Raw genomic sequence first — 23,616 nt, 5'->3', positions numbered from 1 at the left:
CTTTTTCACACTAATCAATCACCCTGATTTTGTATTTACCTGTACAGGTGTGCTGCACAGTAATGAACGCAACCTGTATCAGCAGCCAGATGGCCGGTACAGTGTTCCAGGAAGCATAGGGAATAATATATTAAAGAATCAGCTGTCTTAAAATACTTTCTCGAAACGTTGTTCTTAGACCATGTATCAAGAGGATATGGGAAGAGGAAAATATACTCAAAGATTGGACCAAAACTTTATTATGCCATATACACGAAAAGGGGGATAGATTGGCATGTGAAAATTGCAGAGGTGTTGCTCTGTTGGAAACTCGTTACAAAGTATTAGCCAGGACCTTGATTTTTGACCCTTTGTTTCATTATTGATCATTCGCTATCTGTACACTGTATGTGTTTACACTGTAAACAGATACGAAGCACATACGTTTGATAAGGAAGCGAATGGTCAAAAGTCGAGGTCCAGTATGCTAAGAGAGAAACTCAACAGATTTGCTGAAGATAAATTAGAGAGTATCACGCTCGTTTTAGAGTTAATAGATCAGATTTTTACACTAAAAGAACTCCAGACTACCGGCTATAAACATAAGGTAACCCTTCATGCATTGTTCATAGATTTGAAACAAGTGTATGAGAGAATAAGAAGGAATTAAATGTATAAAGCACTGAGCTCCTTGAGCATACCAAAACTGGTTAGGTTAGTAAGAATTACTCTGAATTGCACACAAAATCATGTAGTATGAAGATTTTCACCAAATGAATTTGAAATGAACAGTCATAGACAAGGAGACCTGTTATCCACGGTGCTTTTTAATTTAGTACTAGAATCAATAACCAGAAATCACTGGGTTAAAGCAACTGGATCCATCTTTAACAATGAATTTCATTGTCTGGCCTTCGCCGATTATCTTAATATTCTAATAAAAACAAGAAAAGAATTAAGAGATATTATAAAACGATTAGAAAGGGGTGGCAATATATTTTGACCTAGAAATAAACCAGGAAAGGTCAAAGCACATGATGCTCATATATACAGAGCAACAAAGAGGAGGAATAGTTTACTTTCATATCAAGGGCCCAATCAACAAAAGAAGGAAAGGACAACCCAGACAAAGATGGTTTGATAGAGTAAAGGAAGATTTCAGAAGGGCTTGAATTGATTACAAGTTTTGTAATATATACTCACGGACAAAAATATTTCATATTGCATGTGGAATGAAATTTTTTGTGCTGCCATCCTTAGCCCCCCTGTATCATAGGAATAGGATTTCTTTTCCGAATGCGATGTTTTAAAGTATCATTTAAATGTTATACTCGGATTTAAATCAGATCTGGGCTATATAAGGCTAACATGGAATAAGCACATCCAAATCAGTATCCATCTCTGTGATGAGCTAAATTAACACACATCACAAACATACAGCGATTTCAATCGAAAGTCCTTAGATCAATTATTGGCGCATCCCACTGGCGAAGCGTCCATGTAACCATTGGTAACAGTTAAAAATCTTGCAAATAAATATTTTATGACTACTATGAAATAATTCCATTTATATTTTTTACTAACAGAAATGAGAGAAGGTGATACGCCACTGTCAAGACAACAGCACAAATATAGGTGTTGCGATATTTAATTCGTTATCGGGTAATATCGAACTAAATTGGTGTAAAATTGTAGTGAAAGTGGTATTTAACGGGTAATGTATACTCAGAATTATAAATGGTTGTAAAAGAAACTGTTCTACGACGAATAACTTGATTTTTTAACAGTGGGTAGAAGTTAGTTATCCACAAGGTTGAATTGTAACTAACTTCTGCCGCTAGCTGTGCTCAGCTGTGTAGGCAACCAGTAATTCACACCGGACCCAGTGGTGTGGGAACTAGTAAGTACAAATTGTGAGAGTACTTCCTAAAGATTAGGCAACCAGTATTACAGTAGCATCCGTTTTAAATTGAATTTAGCACAGAAGCAAAATGGAACTAGAGTTTTGTAAAGAAATACTTGGCGAATTAAAAAGTATGAGAGCTGATTTCCAGGAATACAGAGAAGAAATGAAGGCAATTAGAGAAGACTTAAAACGATACAGAGAAGAACAGAGATGTTAGAAAAGAGAATGCAGAGCTGAAAAATGAGATCATGGAATTATGTGGAAAAATTGGTGAAATGACAGGTTTGGAACATACAATAGAACAAATTGAAAAAGAGAAGAGAGCAAAAAATATAATCATAACAGGTTTCAAAATTGAACCAAATAGTATAGAAAACAGTACGAAACAAGTTCAAGATTTTCTTCAGCAGAATTTAAATATAGACACAAAGTATTACAAGTGTTACCAAAATAAACGAACATAAATGTATTGCGCAAATTGAGAATGCAGCGCAAAAAAGGGAAATTATGAAAAATAAGCAAAAATTAAAACTAAAACGAGGAAAACAGATTTAAATCAATAATTACCTTACACAGAAAGAGAGAAAAATACAAAAAAGCATAAAGAACCAAGCAGAGGACGAAAAGAAAAATAAAAAGGTAAAAATAGGTTTCCAAAAATTATTTATAAATGATGAGAAATAAGTGTGTCAATTTAAAAACTTACAATGGCTATATCTCACGAACAAAAGCTGTTATCAAAAAATGCTTGAAACCGTTTCTAGGATAGTAAGGGGGAACTAAAATGACATGAAAGAGAACTCACCCCCATCAACCCCCTAGGCCCCACCCATCACAACCAAAAAAGTTTAAATTGCAAACCCCTACTTGTGATACATCATTGAAAAGGCTATAAAAAATGCTATCCAATGGTATAAATAATAATTATACAGGGTGAAGCAATAATTGTGAAACTTTGGCTTAAATGAAAAATTTACTAAGGTTTTGTTGAATTACAAATTGATTAAAAATGTCAATTAAGTAAATATTTAATGTGAATTCCGTTGTTTGGTAAACAATAATACAGCCTATTTTCAAATTATGCACGAAATTTGGCAAATGTTCTAGTAATAGGGCGACATGCTTGAGTAATTATTTCTCGCAATTCCCCAAGTGATGTAAGTTGAGTTTTATAAACAACTGATTTAAGGTAACCCCATAGAAAAAAGTAATATACTATCCTACTATAAAAAGTACCATCCAATGGTATAAATAATAATTATACAGGGTGTTAATATCAGCTGGCTTACTATGGCTTTTGTATTTGTAATGCTATCTCCCGGACTATTATTTTAAATGGTAAATTCCCGTTCGAACTTTTTTTGTTGAATTAAAACTTAATTTGCTATTTTTGCCTTAAATCAGTTGTTTATAAAACTTAACTTGCGTCACTTGGGAAATTGCGAGAAATAATTACTCAAGCATGTTGCCCTATTACTAGAAAAACATTTGCCAAATTTCGTGCAGAATTTGAAAATAGACTGTATTATTGTTTACAAAACAACGGAACCCACTTTGCACATTTACTTAATTGACATTTTTATCAAATTTGCAATTCAACAAAACCTCATTAAATTTTTCATTTAAGCCAAAGTTTCACAATTATTGCTTCACCCTGTATAATTATTGTTTATACCATTGGATAGCATTTTTTATAGCCTTTTCAATGATATATCACAAGTAGGGGCTTGCAATTTAAACTTTTTTGGTTATGGTAGGTGGGGCCTAGGGGGTTGATGGGGGTGAGTTCTCTTTCATGGCATTTTAGTTCCCCCTTACTATCCTAGAAACGGTTTCAAGCATTTTTCGTTTTCAGCTTTTGTTCGTGAGATATAGCCATTGTAAGTTTTAAAATTGACACACTGTATATATGGAATGATAAAGAAAACAAACTGATTAGAGATCATGAAAATCCTCCACGGGGGTCAAAAAACTGGCAAAAGTAGGCCTTTTACCAACGCCACAAGGAAATCTGACAACAAACCCGAGAATGGGTACATGGAATATAAGATCTATTAATGGAAAAGAACACGAACTTATTTATGAATTTAACAATGCTGAACTTGATATCTTAGTAATCACGGAAACAAAGAAAAAAGAAAAGGGAATCGTAGAAATGGAAGATGGACATATATTAATTTATAGTGGAGTTGCTGAAGGAGAACGAGCTGCAGCAGGTGTAGGATGTATAGTTAATCACAAATTGGCAGACAGTATCCAAAATTGGGAAGCGTGGTCAGAGAGAATACTGACAATAGAATTAAAAACTGGAGAAAACCAAATAAGTACAATTATAGCAGTATATGGCCCAAACGAAGACGATACAGTTCAAGTAAAAGATAATTTCTGGAATGAATTGAGTAATGTGACAGAGTTAGCTAAAGGAGCATTGTATATAGCGGGAGATTTTAATGGCAGAGTTGGTAAAAAAGACGATATATACCCAACAATGCTAGGTGTGCACGGTGAAGATATACGAAATAATAATGGGATCAGACTGCTGGATTATTGTTTATTAAATAATCTGATTATTACAAATTCATTCTTTGAACATCGATGGAAAACATGGGATGACGTGATTGGAGACACACTTAAGAAGAGAGGAAAAACGTGGACGGAAGCAAAAATTTTAGCAAGAGACAAAAAGAAGTGGGGAAAATTTGTACATGAAATTTAAGTGTAAACTCTTAAGGGTAACCCTGGGAGTAATTCTCGTACACCTTAGGGTAAAACGAGTAACTGATTATATATATACTAACAGAAATATTTATTAATAGTACCTAATTCAGTAAATAGCCAACTAGACGCACGAAAATATTGGCTAGATTATTTGAATCCATTGCACGATATTTTATTATATGCCGTTACCAAATTTAACTATGGTATTGTAAGAGAATACTCGCTGTCGCTCGAGACTAGCTCATTTATGAGAATTTTGAAGGAGCAGCAGCTTTAGAGACGGCGCTTTGGCACGCTGTGTATATCAGCATTGTAACCATAATTTGATTTGGTAACGTTAGCTTAGTACCTATTACAGATTACAGTGTGTGTGCATTTAAACATGGAAGAGTGTTGCTGTGTATTGCGTAATCGATCAACTACTTGAAAAGCCATTCTCCTTGTATATTTTTTATATATAAGTAATTTTGAAGAAATGGCATTATTGAAAATGGAAGACTTAAAATATAAACAATACCTAGTTTTCAAAATATGTTCTTTTTCCTACTTGTTCATTTTTTTATGTTAATTTTATGGTAGAATAATCTGTTTAGTTTGTTTATTATTTATTGGTATACCTATTACCGTTGATTGATAAAAATAGAGGGGTATATTCATCAATCAACGCTATTACATATACATAATTATATACATACATATAATTTGGTAATAGTGATTTGTTTAATTTTATCCCACAGGATTAAAAACAAAAACTTATATTTGGGAGGTTCAAAATCATTTTTTTAAATAACATTTTTTTACATCTGCTTTTGGTAACTTTCGAAAAAGTCATGGGTCGCCACTGGCTCATCCTGGTATGTCAGGTAATCTCACTATTCACAATGATCTGATAATTCCCTTTGTACCTAAGAGATGAAATACAGCTGGCAGCGACCAACCATAAAAGTCAAACAAGAAACCACAACAACGAACTAATTGAACATCTCTATCAGAACGGACTCCATGAAATATGACCACAAGATTTATTACAACAATGAAATAAACCTAGGTATAAGGCGAAGCAACATTGGATGCCACCATGCTTACAAACTCATTCACATTTACTTAAAACTCTCATGTAGAAATTAATTGTAAATAAAAGTTCAAAAGAAAAAAGCCATATCTAATTCAAATAAACTACATGTAATTTTACTACTTACTTTTTTGACATATCACACAAATATAGTATTTCTTTTTCTGTGATTTTATGTTTTTATTACGCCATATTTGCTTAATATCTTCAGGCTCAATTTTAAGCTCATCCAGTTCTTCCAACTTGATTTCAAAGTTGTCAATAATTTCTTCATATACCTTTTCCGATTTTATATTTAAGATGTTTTCATTAGTGTGAGAAATATTAATAGATAATGCAGTGTCTTCAGGATAAAATGGTGTTTCTTGTTTTATTGGCAGAAGTGCTTTTATTTCCATTGATTTTTCAACTTCTTCATCAAAAATATCATCCATATCATCTTCCATTTTAATGATTTTTGGTATCATAGCAACATCTCCATAAATTTTTTTGGCTTATTACATAAATATGTATGCTTATGCTTGTTTAACAGACTGGAGTTAAAATAATTATAATCGCATATTTTTGGCTTTTGATAAAAACAGCAATAAATATAACTGATAATAATAATAATACCTGTTGCTTTGAACTTTATTACACTTGACACTTCTCAACAGTCAACACGGATGGAATCATGGAATTGCGAATGAGATTCTGTCTAAATCCCGATCCACCACTTTGCACTGTGTAATTTGGGTTGCCTATATAAACTTGAATCGGCGAAATGGCGATTTTCATTTGTTCTGCTTTTCTTACTAACCGTAATGAAACTTCCAGCCCAAACATGATCATTTTTGGGTGCATTACAGCGGTCGGCAACATCTGCAGTATCACGAGTGATATTTTCTACACCGCCATTGTCATTATTTTGAGTTAAAAGGTTACGGTCAGTAACCTCTGCAGTCGCAAGTATGCTTGACCAAATATTTCGCTCATATCGTCACGACTTTACCAGGATTATTTCTTAGCCAATTCTGAACACCCTGACTATAATATTATGAACTCAACGGAAACATACACGCAACATCAAGAGGCTGCAAACGATGAGACGTGTGTGGGGGAATTGTAATAATGTGAACGTTACTTTTTCTTGCCATTAAAATCAAATCTAAATTTTTTACATGTATTGAATGACCGTCACAAATAAGTAACACTGGGTCTTCTTCTGTTGGCTTAGAATATTTTATAAAATGTGTCAACCATGTTGGTGCAAAAATATCACTTTGCATCCAAGCTGAAGGATGAGGAACTACTATACTTGCAGGTGGTAGACTCCCTGAGAAGTTGGGATTATTTTTTATAAGAGGGAATATCAGCAGAGGTGGTATATAGTATATATATTGACAGTGTAAGTATTTTATATCGTCAAATTATTTTATATTCTTTTCTATAAATAATAAAAACGTTTTATTATAAAACATACACTTACACTTACATACTTACACTTTTTTTTATAAAAGTATAAGTTTAACTGTAGATTCCTGGGCTTAAAATATTAAGATTTCATCCAAATCACCTGATCCCTAACCCGAAAATGTTCCCAATGAAGATAGAGCTCTTTGAAGAAGGCGTCTTGTAATTAGTTTTTTTTTAATACCTCCAGAACGCTTCTATTTAGAGAAACGAAAACTGGTACGCCTATTTAATCCGGTCAACTTACGACATCAAAATAGTTGGCAAATAACAAAAATGCCGGAGAGCCAAATTTTGGTGGAGAGCTAGAGTTTACCATAACAAATAAAGTTTTAAAAGTCCCCATCGATCCCATGTGTGCAACAAAAGTTATTCGGGGTCAAAGGTCAACATTTGAGATTTTTTGGATTTTTCTCGAAAACGGTAAGTTTTATCAAAAAAACACATCAAACCAAAGTTGTAGATCTTAACATTCTCTACAAAAATGGTCCGTACAATTTTTTCCTAAGAGTTACCATTCCTGAGATATCGCGATTTTAAAAGTTACTTTATACATTATATGCACATACAAAGCCACGTATATATACTTATAATGTGGCACTTAAGACAAGTGTAAATGCCTATTTGTGTCTGTTTTATATATTATACTATTCTGAAAATATTTCTTCAAAAGATAATCAGTCCCAAACTGAATTTCCTCTATCCACGTGGTCTTGAAAAACATTTGGCTATACCATTGTTTAAAAAAGAACAGATTGTCTATTGTAAACAATGGCTACAGTATTGTCCGTAGGTCTTGTTCATATTATCCGTTTCTTTTAGTGCTAAAGATTCAGTTCAAGTGAATATAAGTACTTAGGGACCGTCCATTAATCACGTGATGTTTTTTGGCATTTTTTAACCCCCCCTCCCCATTGGTGATACATGGTGAGGTTTAAGATTTACCCTCCCCCTCCCCCTATATCACGTGTATTATTAAAATTTAGTATCTACAAAAAATCTATTTTTTAACATCTATAAAATACACGTATAGGTAGGGTTACCATACGTCCGGATTTCGTCCGGATATGAGAAATGTCCGGATTTTTTCTTTACTAAAAAAATACCAAACACTTGGCCCAACGGTGGGAAATTTCATTCTGTGCAGCACCTACTTAAGTTGGTTACACTGCTTGTCAACAGCCCACGAGCACGAGCAGACAATAATTGTAATGTAATATTATTTTCTAGGTCTAAAATATGTTAAAACATAGGTATCAATACATGTATTTTAAACTGACAGAGATTGTCGACGTTAGTTGCATATTGTAGCGAAACAGCGCATCTATTTTTTTTATAAAAAATTAAAGACTACAATAATAACGTTTAGAGGTAGACAGAAGGGTTGCAGGTTGTTTTTGTCTGACAGAAAAATAATGAAAAAAACGCGAAAAACATTTTTGTACTAAATTAGTAATAAATACTAAATGTATTATACATAAACATTATTTAATGTAAAGTATCCTCGGATCAATAATGAGCAAGAGTTTCTTCAACACAAATAACTGGATAAGCATCTAGCAAGTCAGTTGTTGGCACAATGCTTTGTTGAAGATCAACATCAGTTTCATCAAGCCACTCAGCGTCATTATTTTCGCGCACTAAGGCTACGGCTCCACGGGCGATAAATTTACGCTAGCAGTAGCCGTAAAACGAACTTAAGGTTCCGCGGAACGGAATAGGAATAGCCGAACTAAACCGACTACGCACAAGTCCTGTAGTCGCAACTGGAAACAGCTGGCGCAAAATAGACTGGATAGACAACACTGGATTGAATTGGGGGAAGCCTATGTCCAAAGTTGGATTACTGAAGGCTGAAGAAGAAGAAATAAGAGTCTTTAACGTGCCCCGTAAGACAGCCGTACCGTCCACGTCCTGTCCTGGGGATTGTAATTTCGTTAATTACTCTTCCGATTTCCTTTCTGAGATCTCAAGAATAATGGATATTAGAGATGCTCTAGTTTTTGTTCTTTATGAACTCTTTCAAAATGGGCTATTAAATCAACTTTCCAGATATATGATTTATCACACAAGGCACAAATGTAACGTCTTCCTTCATGAACAACTTTTACATGACGACATAAATTAGTACGGTATTTAAATACTTTGCCACAGTGTTCACATTCATGCTTCACGGTGCAGATATGGTTTTTAAAATGTGTTTTTAGATTGTATGATTTACTACACAAATTACATAAGGTAAGTGAGCTAAATATTGCCAGGCTAAGACTTATTATTTTTTATTAAATACAAATTTATTTGAAATAACCTGTAAATTTATTAAACAAGTAACAAACATGTTTATAGTCTAATTTCTAAACAATTATAAAAATAAAACAATCAAAAAAATATATATTCTTCTTTTTTTAAACGATTGCCAACTGGCAATATTTGGAACCTATACTCTTAATATTGCCACAGTACTGGCAATAAAAGGAACAGGTATTTTGTTAATAAAAATAAGTAATAATATTGAACCTTAACATTTTAAAAACTATTCTTGAGACATATATTAAAAGACTATTCTTGAGAACAATTGGGGCATATGAATTTATCCTTATCATGTTTAGTAAGGCCCACACACTCTTCATGCACGTATTGACCACATGCAAGACATAATCTCATATCAGCCTGGCGGTCTTCATTACATACATGACAGAACCATGATTCACTACTTTTTAAATTCTTGTTTATTTTCTTTTCTTTATTTTCTTTGTTCAGATTGTCTTGTTCTTTTTGATCTGTGTTTATTTTCTTTTCTTCCTGTTCTTTGTTTTTGTCTTTTGATTTTTCTTGTTGTTTGGAAGGTTCTTTGTTACTTTTACCTTTGGGTGGTTTTACTATCGCTGTGGAAAATAAATCCTTCGTAATTTCTTGAGCTTTGCTATTAATTGCTGGTTTTCGCTTTGTAGCAGTTATCTTGATTAGGGGCGAAATTAGTAAGCCCATACCTTTAAAAGAAGTGTCTGGTTCTGGAACTTTTTCGGGAGTGAATGGTACCATATTTTCATCTCCGCTGTTTATAGGTTTGTTCCAACACGACCAAGAACCGTCAGATTACCGTTTCGTTACTAGATAATTAACGTTCTATGGGTTCCATGGGACCGAAATAATACGTTCCATGGTACTGCGCAGGACGGTGATCGTTACATGTACGGTTCTCAGTCGTGTTGGAACAAACCTTATATCATCGGATGTACTATCATGAATACTGAAATCTGATTCAGAATGAGACGACTCGCTATATAAACGAAGACGTTTTGTTGATTTTTTTTTATTACTTATTCCACTTGTGGAGGGAGCGTTTTCATCAGCTGTAGAAGTTGATGGATTATTTACGTTGTTATCGTCGACGTCTAGTGGTTCTAACACATTTTCTTCAATATGCGTTATAAGACTGGGTGCAAATGCTGATTCAGGTATGATGTCTGGGTTAAAAGGAAATATTCCAGTTGATTTGAACCCAGAGATGATGTTAGCTGGTGTCATCGCTTTTAACCAAACTTTACTAAATATTTCACCAAATCGCATTTTGGTTAAATTTTTCCCAGGTTAAGTTATCAAAAAATTTAAAACCTCCTGATCCCAAAAAGCCTCATAACTTTTGAAGACTGCTTTATCCATAGGCTGCAGTTCATGCGTGGTGTTACTTGGAAGACAAAATAAAGTAACACCATAATTTTCTGCAGCTTCAACAATACTTATGTCCAGATGCGATTTTGCACCATCGAATATCAGGAGTGTGGGTCCTGTATTCTTATACTTTGCAAAATGTGCTAACCATGAAATAAACGCCTCATTTGTCATGCTCCCTTTCTGTGTCATCATTACAGTTGATCCTGGTGGTAGATGATCATTCCATTCAGGCTTCAATCTTTTCCCTTTGAAAAGAATGAACGGTGGGATGGCTTGCCCCAGGGCATTTCCACAACCCACAATACTAACATTTTCACCGTGCTCAGGGGCTGTCAAGTGGATACGTTTAGCACCTTTCTTGGCCAATACGGTTTGCTGTTTATGGATCGTTAGACGGCAACCTTTCTCGTCTATATTGTAAACGTTTCCAGGTTTATCAAACAATTCCAATTTAATGAATACTTCCTCCAATTTCTTAAAATAATCCTTCACAATAAATGGATTCATTTTCTGTGCTCTTGCTGGATTCATTTGCTGAGCCTTCCTTCTAGCCACATCGGGATGTCTTGCAAAGAATAATTTCAGCCATTTCCTTCCTGCTAATTTAGATGTATCAGAAAAGGGATTAGGAATGTTCATTATCATCGCATACGAAAATACACTTCTTCTTACTATTTTACTGGTTATTGGCATGCCCACCTCAGCTAGTTTATGAATTCTGCGAACTAGATCTCTTTCTTGTTCAAAACTTAAAACACTTTTCCTTCCAAGTCGTTTAACCGAATTTTGGCTGCGATAATGTAGTCCAAGTGTTGTTCGAGGTATTTCATATCGTAATGAAGCTTGGCTTATACTGCTTCCAGCTCTTATTGCTTCTAACGCTGCAACGAGATTCGCCTCAGACCACATGGCTCTCTTTCTATTCGGCATTCTGCTGAAAAGAAAGTTTTTATTAATAATAAGTAAATTTTCATGTTAGGTTCCAAATATTGCCATGGCAATATTAGGAACTATCTCATGTGGCAATATTAGGATCATTACTACTATGGAACAAAAATGGCGATTTATGTTTTATTCTGTATAATATTGATTAAACACGATATGGATTAATAAAGTACTTGAATGTACCTACCTGATAACGTTCTCACCCTTCTATAATCGATATTAGCAAGCTTATAACAATCACTACAGTTTTCCCACGTTTTTATAAACAAATCGTACGAAATACAAACTGCTTTGCCGTGAACAACAATAGTGACTGGTTCCACCTATAACGTGTTTAGAGTGGTTGTTTTAATTCGATATTTGAGCTTACATTGCCATCTGTGACTCAAGGGACAAATTAATAAATTTATGGGGAGTGGCAATATTAGGAGCATGGCAATATTTGGTGCACTTACCTTATGTAACTTCGACTTTCATGATCTTCTTTTATATGACGAACTAACGTGTTCTTGTAAAGAAATTTTTTGTCACACTGCTTGCATTCAAAAGGATCTTGCATCATTAGTTTTTTCTTTCTTGTACATCTAGCGATATGTTTCCTTAAATCTGATTTTCGTTTACATGATTTATTACACAAGTAACAAATATAACATTTTTCATTTTCACTTTCCTTTCTTACATATTCGTTGTTGTGACATGCACCATTATGCATCGTTCGAATGTGCACGTACAGACTCTCCTTCCGTTGATAACTCCTGGTGCACATGTCACATTTATAATTTTTGGACCCTAGCGTCAAATGACCCTCTATATGACGATTTAAATGCCCCTTCTGTTTGAAGACTTTATAACAATGGTGACATTCAAATAGTTTTATTTTTCCACCCGTGTGACTATGCATATGTCTATTCAAATCGTGTTCATATTTGTAGGATTTTAAACAATATTTGCAATCATATTTCCTTTCACCGGTGTGAGAAATTAAGTGATTGCGGAGAGCATGCTCAGTAGCAAAAAACTGTGAACAAATATGACAAATTACACACCGTTTTGAATTTTGATTAAGTTTAAAAGTATCTTCTTTATGATTGAGCATATGAACCATTAAGTTATTTTTCACAAGATATTCTTTAGCGCAAATTTTACATTTGTATTTATCATGGGTTTGAAAATGTTTTTTTAAATCTGTTTTATTTGAAAATGTTTTACTGTTGCACCTTCCACAAGTGATGCGTCGTGATTTACTTCTATATGAATTTTTGTTCGAAATTTTACCAGAAGATAATCGACACTCCAACAAATGTATGTTATTAACACTGTTATCCCCTTCAGTTTCTAATTTCACTTCACTTTTAAACACATCAATGTTGTCCAAAGCACTATTAGTTTTTCTATTATATCCAATATTTCGTCTAGTTTTAACATAATACTGTTGGCAATGACTTAAAATTTGTATTTTGTTAAGATGAAACTGCCCACAGAAACCACAAACGAATATTTGTTTTCCAAAAAATTCACTGCTAGATCTGCTTTTTCCATTTTTCGTTTTCACGGGTATATCTGTAAAACAAAGTAAATCTTATATAAACTATATAACCCGATCAGGAAACAAAAAATTTTACGAAAACCTCAAAAAAAATAAAGGAAGGATGAAAATTTAGGAATAGGTAGTTGAAATTGTCTATTATTATAAAAGAAAAAGTTTACAATTCTACATCCCGTCCATTTTACAAAAATAGAGGGGAATACCCCCTTCTCAGAGCTGAAAAATATACATTCGAAATAAGTCCGAATTTGGATAAAACTAAACCTTTTTTTAAATACTTTAAAAAAGTTGTAATGAATTTTTCCCGAAAATTGCTCCGTTTTTTGGTTATTTCAAGTTGAAATATTCGATTTTAAATTTGACGAAGAAGAACCTACTTCTCACTATCTACAACTCTGCTTCTACTGGGTCAACAGACTTCATGCGTACACTATTTGCTTCACTTTTTATAGGCTATATTTTTGTTAAGAAATTTTTTTTCGATAAAATCCTTACCTTTTAAATTATTTGCGAAAAACCGTCCATAAACATGTTTTTTTTTTCTTAAAAATGAACACATTCATTCGCAAATAACTCGAAAAGTATTGACTTAGTGAAAAAACTCCATAGAACAAAAGTTGCTTAGAACTAGTCATTTTATCCAAATCCGGACTTACTTTGCATGTATATTTTTCACCCCTGAGAAGGGGCTATTTCCCTCCATTTTTATAAAATGGAGAGAATGTCGAATTGTAAACTTTTTCTTATAAAGGGTGAGTGGGGAGGAACGCGCAAAACTTTAAGACTGTATATATACGTAAAACTAATCAAAAATAACTCGTATGTTGTTATTCTATTTTCATTTGTTTCCGAGATACGGGGTGTTAAAATTTTTCTTACAAACTGACGATTTATTTATTGCTCAAAAACTGCTTGAGAAATTTTTTAAAGATAAAAATGGTACGCCACTGAAATATTTCAAATTAAAAATCTTTCTTGAATTCCTCGTTCAATTTGTGACAAAAAATCTGTCTTCCTTTTTTTACGCGACGCGACGCTTCGTTTTCATGCAAAAAATAAAATATCTTAACGCTTACAAAGTTTTCGACGAAGTTTCTATATGAATGTATAGAAACTTATTTCGAATAAAAAAACTAATAAGTTTCGAAACCGGTAGAGGTGCTTGGTGCACTCTCTGATTGGATTAGAATAATGATGCGGCTGTAGTTTCGTGTTGCAACGAAATTAAAAATGGTTATTCATTTTTGATTTACATGTTTATTCTGATTGGAGTACGAAAAGAACCATTCTCGTTGGAATTTTACCGCGCTGAGCAGATGGGACGTGAATTATAAATTGTAAAATTCCCTCATCTTTTTTAGTCTCAGCATCCGTTATGGCTTGCAAATTGTAGAAGCCTCGGAGGTGTCACCAGAGAAGGTTCCCATTGTTTTCAATCTGGTAGGATGTAGAGTCACTTACGATATACTGACGATATTGTATTAATAACAGAAAGAAGTGAAGAATTACAAAGCATGATGGAAGAACTAGATAGAGAATCGACAAAGATAGGACTGAAGATGAATTACAGTAAAACAAAAACCATGACCAATCAACAAGAAGAACTAATAATTACAGTGGCACAAACAAGAATAGAACAAGTAATACAGTGCTGTTTTTGTGACGGTACGCGCCGGTACGCCGTACCGGTACCTCTTGGGACAAAGGATAAGAAAAAACAACAAAATTATAGACAAATTCCTGAATTTTTTCCTTGCTCTCAAATAGCATTAAAACTACCTTATTGAGGCTAAATTTAAAAAACTTTCCCGGGAAAGGACCCTTTTTTGAACACTCCCCAGATCCACCGGAACATTGCGTACCGGAACCTATATTGTTACAAACACAACACCGAGTAAAAGAGTATAAATCTAGGACAAATCACTAGATTAAATAAAGAAAATGAAACTGAAGAAATAAAGAGAAGAATAAGATTGCCCTGGGCATCATTCGGAAAACTGTCTAATATTCTAAAGAACAGAAAATACCCGCAATACCTAAAAACAAAAGTATTCAATCAATGTATACTCCCTGTTCTAATATATGGCTCTCAGACATGGACGTTTACAAAAGAAAATATGGAAAAAATAGCAAAGACAGAAAGATCCATGGAAACACAAATGCTGAACATTAAACTATCAGACAGGAAAAGAAACGAATGGATCCGTAACAAAACAAAAGTGAAAGATGTCTCTACCCAAGTAGCAAAGCTTAAATGGAAGTTCGCCGGACACACCCTACGGCAGAACGATGAAAGATGGACTAAGATGATTATAAATTGCAGACCGTGGAACCATAAACGAAAAAGGGGAAGGCCACAGATGCGATGGTCGGATGACCTGAAGAAACACACTGGGTCAAATTGGATGCAAATTGCCCAAGATAGAGAGGCATGGAAGAAGGAAGAGGAGGCCTATATCCAAGGATGGATGTTTAGGGATGATTAGATAGACAGATAGATAGGATGTAGAGTAACATCGTTTGGTGTTGTTTTATGTGCTATTAGATTGAAAACTTAGTTTTTGCTAGCAGTTGCCGCTAGGGCATCCCTGCCATTTCGTTCGTTGCAATCCGTGACTGCACGCCGGGGTTTGTCCTAGCTGGGTCAGAGAGAGCAGCAGATGTGCCTTCTGATGAGAGACTAATTAGTTTCGAAACCGGTAGAGGTGCTTGCTGCACTCTCTAATTGGACTAGGACTGGAATAATGATGCGGCTGTAGTTTCGTGTTGCAACGAAATTCAATTTTGATTTTCATGTTTATTCTGATTGGAGTACGAAGGGAACCATTTTCGTTGGAACTTTACAGCGCTGAGCACATGGGACGTGAATTATAAATTGTAAAATTCCCTCATTACCAGAGAACGGCAGTTCTCGTCAGTGGCGCACAACCATAACAACAATACACCTACAAGCGACACTATATATACACGAAATTTTCGATTTTCTAAATCTGACTGAATTGAAAATTGGACCAAATCCCATCTTAAAGTTTAGGAAAAAACTCACCCATCCATATGTCAACTCTTCATTTTGGTCCAAGGGTGTGGATTTTACGACCCTTCCCATTTAGGGTCTGTTTTTTATTCTCGTCCCCAAAACTCCCAAAAATTTCAAAAATTTATGTCCGACCTTTACGGCTTCTGATAGTACTGATCATTACCTTTCCAACGGATGTCTAATTTTGAAAATCGGTTATACCATTCAAAAGTTACCGAGCTCAGAAGTATGACTCAATTTTTATTTAAAAAGGGGAAAATGTTTGTGGATATGTTTGTATGTATGTATGTTTGTATGTGTGTGGAAAAGTTACACCGATCTGAATTTTTTTTTCTGTGTTTCAAGAGGTTTTGAGGGCCTACTCAGAACCAGTGTAATTTTTGACTTCTTACTACCCGTAAGCCAGTTAGAGGGCTAGGTAGATACAAAATAGCATATTTTTTGGGCGTATATATCTTAGGTTCAAGGAAACACAGGAAAACCGCAAATGCACCAAATCAATAGGGTTGAGTTAAACTTTCAAACGGCGCCTAAGCTATCAAGCTGAGACATATACACTGCTCACCATAGCCGAAAAACTAAAAAATTAAACTTTGAAAATTTTGGTTTTTCGACAATTACTAAAAATTTCAACCTACGAATTGAGCCAATAACTGAGCGTTTGTAGAAGGTCTCTAGACGCATCTAACGGTGTATACCTCATATCTGGGAAAATTCGAATTTTTACGTTATAGACTTCAAAAGTATGATTTAATCTATTTCTTATGGGAAAAACGGGTTCTCACGCTCAATAATTCCTGTAATACGTTTAGTTATCATACTTAATCTTAGATGCATCAGATACTACTTGTCAATACGTTTCAAACTCATGTTTATTGATCAAAATCAGTTAAGCCGTTCAAAAGTTATAGAGCTCCAAAAGTATAATTAGTCCTTGATTCAGTGAATTTGTACTATACGAGCTCCCTAGTGGGAAAGTTTTGGGGTAGTTCTGATCTCTTTCATTATATATGGATTTTGGGCTGCTGAATCCGAATATGAGGTTTGCGGACAAAATTTCTTGCCGGAACATTGAAAAACTCGCGAGAAAATCGAAAAATTTCAGCTTTTTTCCGCTTTTTTGCTCAAATCTCGAAAACTATTAACTTTTAGTAAATGGTATGTTAACAGAAATTAAAGTACTTAGAATTATCTACAAACAACACTATTTACTTTTTTTTCAGACGAACCGTTCGGTCTAAAGTGCAAGTTGAAAATTGCCAATTTTTAACGGTCTCGGAAAAACCCACTTTTTACATTCCAAAACTTTAGTTTTTATTAGAATGCTGTCATTTGATAAATTTCTCCTAGTTTTCTGTACAAATAATAAATGTTAGTTCATAATATGAATATGGTATGTCTCTTCTCACAGCTTCAATGAATCCATTCCATCCTAAAATACGGAGAATGTCCCTGCTTTTCCCTTAGAGCCACAGAAGATCAGGCACAGATGGAGTCACAGTTTCAGTTGGTGTAAACATTCCCTTCGGATCTTGATTTCTGATAAACCTTGAGGTTTCGACCTTTCAAAATGCATAAGTTGAACAGCTCTCTACCTTCCATAAACCTCAGGTGCGGCTTTAGTTTTTAGCCGAGGAATGGACTGGTTAGGAGCTACTGCGTTTCGGTGCAATACAAGAAATGCCACCTATAACGTAAAAAGTGTGGTATCCGTCGATTGTACATACGTTAACCCTTTCTGTCCCAACGCTGCATATATATGTTTTTGAAAAAGTGGGTCTGTATTGCCAGCCGCCGTATATATACATTCAAGGTGTAATGGTCTCAATTTACCAAAGACGAAAATATATACATTGCCGTATATATTTGTTCACATATTTTAGATATATGCTATATTGTAACACTGGTGGCAACGCTTATAGGTAGCTGCTAGAAGGTGAAGCGTTTGTAGCCACAGAAAAGACAAAAAGAAGCGAATCGAGATACATGTGTGCAAGATGAGGAGTCGGCCTTTGCGTAGTGTCATGTTTTGAGGAGTACCACACAAAAGAAACTTTTAATGTTAATTTACATTACATTATTTTTTTTAAGTTAGTTACATTTTTTCAAGTGGTTTTGCTCTCTTATGAGTACTTTTGAAAAGATAACGTTTAAGTTGGTTAAAAAAACTCATTAAAAAATATGTTTTGGTCATTTATTTGTTTATTTATATGCGACGTTTATATACGGCAATGGGACTCTAAGCATGAAAAAACCGTTGGGATTGAGGGACCAACATGCAAATTAAGGCCTGGCATAGAAAGAGTTAAAATCAGCGTTTTCGTAAACCCATTGTGTAAAGCATGGCTGGTCAATTTTCTGCGGATCGCCTGCGATTGCTGACACTTCCAGATAAGCAACGCGCTTGCTCAAAGACTTGTAGCGGCAGTAAGGCCAAGATAGTTGGTCTCACCATTCCTTGCAGGGTTGGCCGTTTTCTCTACAAAAAGTACAGCTCAAGAAAATAGGTTGATGTAGTTTCCTCTTTGGAGTTTTGTTCATTTTATACAGAAGCTGTTCGCCTGGAAGTGTCAGCATTCGCAGGCGATCCGCAGAAAATTGACCTGCCGTGCTTTACACAGCAGGTGTACGATAACGCTGATTTTAACGTACATACAATCGACGAATACCACACTTTTCACGTCATATGTGGCATTTCTTGTATTGCACCAAAACATGCAGTAGCTCCTAAGCAATCCATTCCTCGGATAAAAAAGAAACCCGCGCCTGAGGTTTATGGAAGTCAGGGAGCTATTTAACTAATTCATTTTAACAGGACAAAACCTTAAGGTTTATCAGAAATCAAGATAACAGATCCGAAGGAAATGTTCACACCAACTGAAACTGTGACTCCATCTGTGTCTGATTTTCTGTGGCTCTAAGGGAAAAGCCCGGCCTCTTAGGACGGAATGGACTCATGGAAGCTGTCACAAGAGACATACCATACCAATGAACTAACATTTATTATTTGTACAGAAAACTAGGAGAAATTTATCAAATGACAGCATTCTAATAAAACATAAAGTTTTGGAATGTAAAAAGTGGGTTTTGCCGAGACCGTTAAAAATTGGCAATTTTCAACTTGTAGTTTAGACCGAACGGTTCGTCTAAAAAAAAAAAAATAGTAAATAGTGATATTTGTAGATAATTTTAAGCACTTTAATTTCTGTTAACAGACCATTTACTAAAAGTTAATAGTTTTCGAGATTTGAGCAAAAAAGCGGAAAAAAGCTGAAATTTTTCGCTTTTTTTGCGATTTTTTCAATATTCCGGCAAGAAATTTTGTCCGCAACCCTCACATTCGGATTCAGCAGCCCAAAATCCATATATAATGAAAAAAATCAGAACTACCCCAAAACTTTCCTAGTCAAAACACAATTTTATCGAATCACCAGGAACTGAAGCTTTTCACTTCGCAATTTATACAGAATGGATCGATTTGCCTGAAAATTTGACAATAAGTAGTGGAAAGTCCAAGGATCAAAATCTATATGATGCCGAACGACGCTTTTACGATGGGGTGGCTACCACCCCATCTTGGGGGTGGAAATTTTTTATTATATTTTGACCGCAAATGTTGGTAAAAACATTAATTGTAAGCAACAAATGTTTTATTCATTTATAGTTTTATAGTTCATAGTTTTCGATTTATTGGTTATCGAAAGTGTTAGTTTCATATCGAAAAAATCAATGTTATTAATCAGTATTCTGCTAATAAATCAAAAAGTTTTTGTTTTATCAAAACAACTTTACTTAACGAATATATACCTTTTAAAAAAGAAACAAAGTGTTTTTTTTAATTTTCTTTAAGACCAATAGTAATCGAGCTGTACTTTATTATGTTAGCTTTTCTTCGTCAAATACTAAATATTATAGTTTCAAAGTCAAAAGACGGAAAAACTATGCATTTTTCGAGGATAGCTTATAGAAACTAATTTTAAATGTTTAAAAAGATCTATCTTCAAAAATAAAAAATAAAGTCTGTAGCTTAAAAATTAAGTGACTTATAATGAAAAGAACGTCAGTCCCTATGTTTTCAGTCAAAAAGTTATCGAAAACAACCCCCTAATTACCACCCTAATTAAAATTAGTCATCGATCTTATTCCGTATTTTTTATTTATGTATTTTTAATAGATTACAGAAGTTTTACCTGCTTAAAACAATTAGTTTTTAAAAAACTGGAGTTAAAAGCGAATAATGAATTTTTGTAGTTTGGTAAAACATGCCCTTTTCTTCAGAATAGAAAGATTATTATCAGAGATGCGCAAAAATGTTTACATGTGAAAATGTAGCTTGTTTATGAATTGTAATTCTTAAGAACTTGGTTTACGAACATTTCTTGTTTCTTAAGAACATTTTTTCTACGACAAAAATTGAGTGAGCTACAGACAATTAGAACTTGTAATAACATGCAAAAACCACCTTTACCAACCCTTTCAAAGTCACCTCTTTTTGCGACTGAGGATTTTAAAAGGATTTAATATTAATAGTCTTATAGATCTTATAAAAACCTACAAAAAAATTTTTTAACAAACTTTCTAATCGAGTTTGTAATATTTTTTTTATGCTTTATTTAACAATCAGAATACATTAGCATCCTATAAGTTAAAGTGTTGGCTTGGAAGCTGGGCCCCTCATTGGCGTGAAGGGACTCCCTCCAATGAAGGAGTCCTAGATAGTCTTCATGTCAGCTGGCCATAATCTCTTCAACCTTCTGGCAATTGGAGCTTGTACTAGCGGCTGTAATACTGCGTTGGGGTGTGTTTCCACTTTCTCGTGGTGTTTGTTGTACCTATCTTTAATGACATCTGTGATGAATGGAACCTTCAGATCTTCATGTAATGTTAAATTCGACACGAACCAAGGTGCATCTGTGATCATGCGTAGTATTTTTGACTGGCTCCTTTGGATGATAGCAATATTAGATTTGCTTGCACATCCCCAGACTTCGATACCATACATCCATATTGGTTTGATTATGGTGTTGTATATCAGCAGTTTATTTTCCAAACTTAGTTTTGATTTTCTACCTATCAACCAGTAGAGTTCTTTGACTTTCATGTCTATTTGTTTTCTCTTCTTTGTTATGTGCACTTTCCAAGTAAGTTTAGAGTCTAGATGTATGCCGAGGTATTTGGAAGAGTTGTTTTTAGCAATAATTTTGTTATTTATGTATAGTGATGGACACTGATCTTTTCTTGTAGTAAAGTTGACATGGACGGATTTAGCCTCATTTATCTTAATTGTCCATTTTTTTACCCAATTTTCTAGGTTTGCTAAGTCATTTTGTAGGATGTTGGAAGCTTCTACTGGATCTTGGTGAATTGCTAAGATGACGGTGTCATCCGCAAAGGTTCCTATGACAGTGTGTGGAGACGTAGGAATATCTGATGTGAATAATACATATAGAACCAGGACACTGCCTTGCGGAACTCCGGCCTTGATTGGGAATTTTTGCGAATATTCATCATTCACTTTTACAAGAAACTGTCTGTCGTGAAGATATGATTCGAGCAGTCGATAGAAGGATAGTGGAAAGATTTTAGATATTTTGTATAAAAGTCCATCATGCCAAACCTTGTCAAAGGCTTGGCTAACATCCAAGAATACTGAGGGGCAGTATTGTTTTTGTTCTATTGCTAAATTTATTGAATGTGTTATTCTGTGTATTTGCTGAACTGTTGAGTGGCCTTGTCGAAAACCAAATTGGTGTGATGGAATCCAATCCTCAGGGAGTACTTCCTTATTTATTCTTTGAAGTATGAGTCTTTCTAGTAGTTTTGACATAACTGGCAATAAGCTGATTGGCCGATAAGATGAAACTTCGTTTGGGTTTTTGCCTGCCTTCAGTATTAAAATTATTTCTGCTGTTTTGAGTTGCGTCGGCCAGTAGTTTAGTCTCAGGATAGCATTGAAAATGTACATCATGAGTATGACTCCTCTGCGTGGCAGTTCTTTTAACATTTTGGAGGTTATTTTATCGATCCCTGGAGATTTTCTTGGATGTAGGAAGTTTAGTTCATTTTGAACTTCCTTTACAGAAAGTTGTTTGGTTGCGGGTATGTTGTTTGGGATATTTGAGAGATGTCTAGCTATTTCGTCATCAACTACATCACAGTTCGGTGTGAATACATTGGCTAAGTATGCACCAAATAGTGAAGCCTTTTCTTTATCGCTTCTTGCCCATATAGCTGCAGGATTGCTGGAGTCACGTACAGGAGAATTCTGCATTTGAGGCTTGTTTTTGAATTTGCATGGTTTCCAGATGGAGTTATCACTTCGGTTAAGACCCTTCAAATATTCATTAAATGAACATTCACGCAATTCTTTAATTTTTGCTTTTAGTCGACTACTGGCTCGGTTGTACACTGTTCTGTCAACAGGGGCTTGCGTGCTTTGTAATCTAGCTCTTGCTTTTCGTTTTAGAGCTATGAGTTCCTTCACTTCTTTAGGTACAGAAATGTCTTTCTTTTGGATGGTGGGACGAGGAGTGGCTTGTTGTACTGATTCAATTAGGAGGCCATTAAAAGTTGTGATCGCCCCTTCGACTTCATTGGGTTCCTTTAGTCTGATGTCGAGTTTTACTTTTTCTTTAATTCTGGTACGATATTCTTCCCATTTGGTTTTCTTATTATGTAGTCTTGTGGGAGTTTTTCTATGTAACGCTGCTGTTCCTATTGAAGCTATTATCGGAGAGTGGTCAGAAGAAAGATCATAGCTTGGTATTACGTCTAAGTAAGGAGCTGGTAACCCATTTGTCACAAAAAAGTCAAGCAAGTCAGGAGTTTTAGCAGGATCAGTTGACCAGTAAGTTGGAGTTCCTGTTGACAGGTATGCGTAATGCTTCTCTTGAATCACTGATGCCAATTCTCTACCTTTGGTTGTTGTAAGCCTAGACCCCCATAAAATGTGTTTGCTATTGTAATCACCGCCCGCAATAAATTTGGATCCTAGTGTATCGAAAAAATCACTGAAATGCTCCTTTTTTACGTTGTGTCGTAGTGGACAGTAGACGGCGGCAACTTTTAGATTATATGAGTCCATGCAGACGTTGACAGTTGTGGCTTGTAGAAAATTTTCAGCATATTTTGGCATTTCATGGTGCTTTATTGTGTTTTTTATTAGGATAGCAGTACCAGCATGTGCAGTGTTGTCTGGGTGATTGCTGTGATATGTTGTGTAATGTGGAATGTAAAAGTAGGATCTGTCAGTGAAGTGTGTTTCGCTGATGAAAAGCAGGTCTATG

General features: G+C 34.7%; 1 protein-coding gene across 10 annotated transcripts in view; it reads right to left on the bottom strand.

The window, feature by feature from the left end:
• LOC126883082 (zinc finger protein 585B-like) overlaps positions 1–23,616 on the bottom strand; it is a 121,754-nt gene that overhangs the window by 41,530 nt on the left and 56,608 nt on the right. For 3 of the 10 annotated variants that reach the window (XR_007697517.1, XM_050648730.1, XM_050648612.1), the window contains exon 2: positions 5,803–5,953. The exons of 6 other annotated variants lie outside the window; for them this stretch is intronic. Coding sequence is in view for 3 of the 4 variants with exons in the window: in XM_050648730.1 (XP_050504687.1) it covers positions 5,803–5,953 (151 nt within the window). In the remaining variant the exon portion in view is untranslated. Of the gene's footprint in view, positions 1–5,802; positions 5,954–12,168; positions 13,308–23,616 lie in introns of those variants that run through there. One more of the 10 variants, XM_050648433.1, reaches the window with a different exon arrangement.

This window comes from Diabrotica virgifera, chromosome 1 (assembly GCF_917563875.1).
Source record: "Diabrotica virgifera virgifera chromosome 1, PGI_DIABVI_V3a".
Lineage (NCBI taxonomy): Eukaryota > Metazoa > Arthropoda > Insecta > Coleoptera > Chrysomelidae > Diabrotica > Diabrotica virgifera.
This window is presented reverse-complemented; position numbering and strand designations above follow the sequence as displayed.